Below are 6429 nucleotides of genomic sequence, written 5' to 3' on the forward strand. Positions count from 1 at the left end.
AAGTCCTCCTCAGAGTTATCAGGTTCTAAAACATCCAGGTCGTATTGTTTTTACTCATAGTAGGTTGACTGGTACAATAAATGTGGTTCAATTCACAGTGGTTTCAGAGCCCCGCAATAAGAGCTACAACACTAATGTTCTCTGGGTGTCACTGAGTAGACTGATACGCCATGTCATTGATCCACAATCCATAGGTAAGGCTGTACATTGAAATAACTATTCCAACAATGCAATTCTAAAGTCTAATACATCCAGTGTGATTAACATATTTTTGTCAAATGAACAAATTATTGTCTTTTGTTGAATTTATATAAGAATATTACAACCTCGTTTAGCATGATCTATTCCATTATGGCATGATTCCACTATTTGTATTAATTTGCATCACTTTCAATTAGACTTTTATTTTGAAGGCAACCCGCAATTTCGACGAAAGTGGCTAATCCTTATTGTGGCTAGCTTCACATAGGTGGGTCCGACCACCATTAATCAAATAAGAACTGTCTTATAAATTGGGGGTATTTTAGATAATGACACATAGCTAACTATAGCTACTGAAACAGATGATGTCGTTTTGATATGTTTTTGGGGAAGAACAGAGCTTGGGGAAGTGTGTCTGCGTCAGGTGCGCGAGACAAAACTTTACCAGCATCATAGCATAGGTATCAGTTAATCGTTGTGACATGAAATACGAGTGATCGTGTAATCAATGTGTAATAACGCAATAAATGTACGTGACTCGAAGTCATATTCAGGTCCTGATTGGTCAACAAGCTTATTTGATGCGTCAAATTGTGTTTTTGACACGCCAAATAGTGTTATTTGACATGTATCTTTTTTGACACACAAAGACCAAAACGGCGTTCCAAACTGATGGCAGAGTGCGTGGGGCTACTGTGTGTATGACTATGCATGACAGTGTAGAACAAAGCACAACACAATCACAATGCTGAACTTTTGGCGCAATTGTTTCAGCCGATCATACTAGCAAATGTGACGTTAGCTACGTAGTAGTTGAATCAGCTAATTTAGACTACTACTGTATAGTTAACAAACTATGCCAAATATACTTTCCCCTATGCCAAAATGGCATCGTCACGAGAAGTCATTGATTTGCTGATGCTGGTATTGTGTCTTTATGCAATCTAGTTAGCGTATTTTGTCAACTGGCTAGCTAGTTAACTAAGCTAGCGAGCAACAACATTAGAACAATTAGAACAAGGGTTAGCTAACGTTAGTTATAGCTAAAGCTAGTAACTAGTTAGCTAAGTTAGCTACACATCTTAGACATGATGACTCAAACTTACCACTGAGTTCTTCATTGTTGACTTCACCGTAAACCCTTCGGTTTTCAGCTCCAGGGCTCTCATATTTGTGCACATGAGAAAGGCAATAGTGATACAAACTAAAACGTTTAAGGACTACCGTTAGATAAATTAAAATGTAACTATTCACCGAGCAACATTAGCTAGCTACACTTCTGACTGTTAGGGTTGTTACGGGTTCACATTGAAGACGCCTTCCCGTTGCTATGCAGGGTGTTTCCATGGAAACGCCACGCTGTGCGCGCTCCTCTCTGCTGCAGCCAGGAGGAGCTACATGTGCCGACGTTATGCCTACTTTTTATGGTCCATTCTGAAAAACATGTTGATATAACCATAAACACTGTAGCCTACTGTCGGCTACTGCACTGCATAGTATTATACACAATAATAATTGTACCACCCTACTGTAATGTAGGCCTACATAGAGCCAAACCTATTATCAGAGATCAAATCAGTGCTCAGTTTTTCTAGCAGAACAGGGCCAGTCTAATCTATTCATTAAGCACACCCAGGCACCTGTGCAAGTATTTTCAGAGGGATATAAGACAAAGACTTATATTTTCTACATGTTCTTATCAGACTTTTTATGTGATTATCATCAAAGTATATTCCTTCTTGAAAATGACATGCACATGTTAATTAGCCCATAGAACAATTCTGCTATCTTGTGGTTGGAATCCTCACCTGACAAATCAACGGTCACATGCCTCACATAATGCAGTAGGCGACCATCTAAGTGCCTAATGATGACTTATCAGGCAGGTTAATTGACGCCTTGACTCTCAAAAGATGGTTAGAGAGCCAGAACCTATTGAATCATTCCAATTTAGGGATGTGGCACTTTTAATCTCCAATGTCCTTTTTGCCTCTGGGGACTTTCTTCCTGAGTTGGCCCAACTGTTATTAATCTTTAGTGCACAGGCAATTTCTCTAAAAGCCCCTATTTGTTTTTTATGGCTCCATTGAGAGGGGTTGGTTGCGATGGAGAGGAAGACTGTAAACAAGAGATGCGGGGAAGGAAGGCGAGTTATGTCCCTGTCAGCAGCAGTGGTCGCTGGCCCTCTTTTCTCCCATGAAGATTAAAAAGAGCAGGAAGAAGAGTTTCAAAAGTAAAGCGGAGCGTCAGCATGAATTCGGCTGAACTGAGAAATGGCTGCTGCTCGAACGGAATGGTATCACACTGTTTCAAAAACCCACTGAGGAGGAAAGTGTGATCTGCAAGAAACACGGTGGACATTGCAAAGTGGCTTTTTAAATGCAAAACAATGATATACTAGGCCTACATTTTCCCTTTTTAGTATTGCGCTACACCCCACAGGTCAAGCTAATACTGTATGTCTATTTTTCTCTACTACCACAAGGACATCCACAAAAAGGAGCCTCTGGCTCCACAAAAAAAGGATGAATTGCCTTGTTTCCTGTGACTAATGATGTGTTTATGTGCACTTTCTGTTTTGATCTCTCAGAAAAATCGGAGTGAAGGAAAACACCTCCGCCACTACCACCATGACACCAGGAAGTGAATGTGCCTCTATGCAGTGCATGCCTTGATTTATATCCTGTGTTTTCATCCCCAGCATCTCCATTTCCATCATCTTATCCTCATGGTTTGATCTCCAGCTCATTTGCCAGGCCCCCTCAATGCCCCGACAGTGTTCGATGTGAGCAAAGCCGCAATTATGACATCATGAAAGCAGAATACCCACAGAATACCTAGAAAATGGAAGCCAAGGGGAGTTTGGCTTCCCCGAAGATCCCAAGAGAAAGTCAGCAGGAAATAGAGGAGACAGTTGCAACATGTCCGCCAATTACCGATGAAGCCACGCTGCTGTTAGTGTCAACTAATAGGCTTTCAATGAGGTCTCTGGGGCCAGCTGGTGCATCAGTTTGTGAATGTCACGAGGTGACAAGTGTAGATGGAACCTTGCTAATCTAAGGAGGTGATGCTCTGTCACCTGATATATACTGTAGGATGATCAACAAAGATAAAAACAACAGTAGTAGTAGTCAAGTAGATTTGTCATGGTACAATGAAATGCTTACTTGCAGATTCACTTTCAACAATACTGCATTAGAAGAAGAATAAAAAGGAATAATGAAATAAAATAAGCTCAATGGAATAAAAAACAGAGTAAATTTAGCATAAATATATAATATATTGTTATGTGTAAATGACATTGGATTTGATCACTCACATGATCACTCACATCAATGATGGATGCTATTTAGGCCAATATAGCATTGGCAAAGTCATCAACAGCTATTGTTTCAATTCAACACAGAATTCAACTAAAAATAGACAATACAATAGGCCCAAGGGTTTCAAGCGCTGCTTGATTTCAAATATAATTATATTCAGTGATATTGAAACCAGGCTCACCGGTAGGAGCGCGTACTTTGGTGGGCCATATGGAGAACGTTCCTGCTTCCCCTGCTCGCACCCCTTTTCATGCCATTCTGCTGTGGGGAGACCAGTCTAAATCTCTCCGGTTTCTCATTGACGCTACCCTGGCGTCCGAGCTGAACATCCCCACTCAGCCCCTCTCCATTCCCATGGACGTTAGAGCGCTAGCCGGGCGCTCTATAGGCCGAGTCACCCACAACACCACTCCACGCGTGTCAGGGAACCACAGCGAGGCTATCAAGTCCCCTCAGATTCTCCTGGCTCCAGCGACACAATCCCCTCATTAACTGGTCTACTGGTGCCTTCATGGGCTGGAGCCCGTTCTGCTACACCCATTGCCTGAAGTCAGCACAACCTGCCCCGGGACATCCTCCCGGGGGCTCGGAAGGTGCCCCTGACCTCTCCGCCATTCCCACGGAGTACCAGAACCTCCGGGAGGTATTCAGCAAGGCCCGGGCCACTTCGCTCCCGCCGCACCGACCTTATGACTGCGGGATTGACCTTCTCCCTAGCACGACTCCGCCCCGGGGACGACTGTACTCTCTGTCGGTACCAAAGACCAAGGCAATGGAGACCTACATCGGGGACTCCCTTGTTGCAGGATTCATTTGTCCTTCTTCTTCCACCGGCACAGGGTTCTTCTTTGTGGAGAAGAAGGACAAGACCCTACGCCCGTGCATTGACTACCGGGGTCTCAATTACATAACGGTGAAGAACCACTACCCGCTACCACTCATCTCCTCGGCCTTCGAGACTCTCCAGGGGGCCACCTTGTTTTCCAAGCTTGAACTACAGAATGCCTACCACCTGGTGCGAATACGGGAAAGGGACGAGTGGAAGACCGCCTTCAACATGGCCAGCGGATAATCGGATGTTTGTGCCTGATGCTGTCTACACTGCGGTCCTGGAGTGGGCCCATTGCTTCAGGCTTGCCTGCCACCCGGGCTCCCCTCGGACCCTGGCCTTCATGCGACAATGCTTTTGGTGGCCTACAATGGTTCCGGATGTCACTGCGTTTGTCACCGCCTGCACAGTCTGTGCTCAGACTAAGACTCCTCAGTAAGCTCTGGCTGGTCTTCTGCAACCACTGCCTGTCTCTCACCGACCCTGGTCCCACATATCCCTGGATTTTGTCATGGGTCTCGCCCCGTCTGAGGGCAACGCTGACATCCTGGCTGTGGTCGACCGGTTTTCCAAGGCCGCTCACTTCATTCCTCTCCCCAAATACCCTCAGCTCATGGGGCAGCACGTCTTCCGGATCCATGGACTGCCCATGGACATGGTCTCCGACCGGGGGCCTCAGTTCTCGTCCCGGTTCTGGATGGCGTTCTGCGCCCTCATTGGGTCGTCGGCCAGCCTGTCCTCTGGGTTCCACTCCCAGTCCAATGGCCAGTCGGAGCGAGCCAACCAGGATCTTGAGACTACTCTGCGCTGCCTGGTCTCCGCCAACCCTACCTCCTGGAGCCAGCAGCTGGTGTGGGTCGAGTACACCCGCAACACCCTTCCCTGCTCTGCCAATCTCAGTTTGAGTGTTCCCTGGGGTATCAGCCCCCGCTCTTCCCCGAGCAGGAGGAAGAAGACGGCGTACCTTCCGCCCAGATGTTTGTGCGCCGCTGTCTTCATACCTGGAGGAGAGCCCGGTTGGCACTCATCAAGACCACCTCCAGGTATCGACAACAGGTGGATTGCCATCGGACCCCGGCTCCCCGGTATCGTCTCTGGCAGAAAGTATAGCTATCCACCCGGGATCTGCCCCTCCGGGTGGAATCCCGCAAACTCTCCCCCCAGTTTATCGGCCCATTTCCCATCTCCCAGATTATTAGCCCCTCTGTTGTTCGTCTTCTGTTGCCCCGTACCCTTCATATACATCCCACCTTTCATGTGTCCAGAGCCCTTTGTCTCCTGTTTCCAGTCAAGTCAACCAGCGTTTTTGTTCTCAGCTCCTGCTTTTTCCAGTCTCTCCTTTTTCTCACCCTCCTGGTTTTGACCCTTGCCTGTCCTGACCACTCTGCCTGCCCCTGACCCTGAGCCTGCTTGCCGACCTGTACCTTTGCCCCACCTCTGGATTGTTGACCTTTGCCTAACCTGACCCTGAGCCTGCCTGCCATCCGGTACCGTTGCCCCACCTCTGGTTTCCTGACCCCTGCCTGCCTTGACCTGTCTATTGCCTGTCCCTGTTGGAATATTAAACCATTGTCAATACAACGTGTCTGCATCTGGGTCTTACCTTGATTCCTGATACTTATGGCTTGGTTTTTGCTCTGACATGCATTGTCAACTGTGGGACCTTATATAGACAGGTGAGTGCCTTTCTAAATCATGTCCAATTAATTTAAAATAACAGGTGGACTCCAACCAAGTTGTAGAAACATCTCAAGGATGATCAATGGAAACAAGATGCACCTGAGCTCAATTGAGTCTCATAGCAAAGGGTCTGAATACTTACGTTAATAAGGTATTTTTGTTTTTATGTTTTATACATTTGCAAAAATGTATAAAAACAGTTTTTGCTTTGTCATTATCGGTATTGTGTATAGATTGATGAGTAAAAATGAGTATTTAATCAATTTTAGAATTAGGCTGTAACTTAGCAAAATGTGGAAAAAGTGAAGGGGTCTAAATATTTTCCGAATGCACTATATATATATATATACACTGACAAAAATATAAAAGTAACATGTTAAGTGTTGGTCCCATGTT

At 45.7% G+C, this 6429-nt stretch overlaps 1 protein-coding gene across 1 annotated transcript in view; it reads right to left on the reverse strand.

Moving 5' to 3' along the window:
- pacrg (PARK2 co-regulated) overlaps positions 1-1533 on the reverse strand; it is a 276008-nt gene extending 274475 nt beyond the window's left edge. Inside the window, exon 1 of the mRNA XM_071327079.1 lies at positions 1308-1533. Coding sequence (XP_071183180.1) covers positions 1308-1382 — 75 coding nt within the window. The 5' untranslated portion in view covers positions 1383-1533. The remainder of the gene's footprint in view (positions 1-1307) is intronic.
- Positions 1534-6429: the final 4896 nt, after the last annotated feature.

This window comes from Salvelinus alpinus, chromosome 9, assembly GCF_045679555.1.
Source record: "Salvelinus alpinus chromosome 9, SLU_Salpinus.1, whole genome shotgun sequence".
In the NCBI taxonomy this organism is placed as follows: Eukaryota; Metazoa; Chordata; class Actinopteri; order Salmoniformes; family Salmonidae; genus Salvelinus; species Salvelinus alpinus.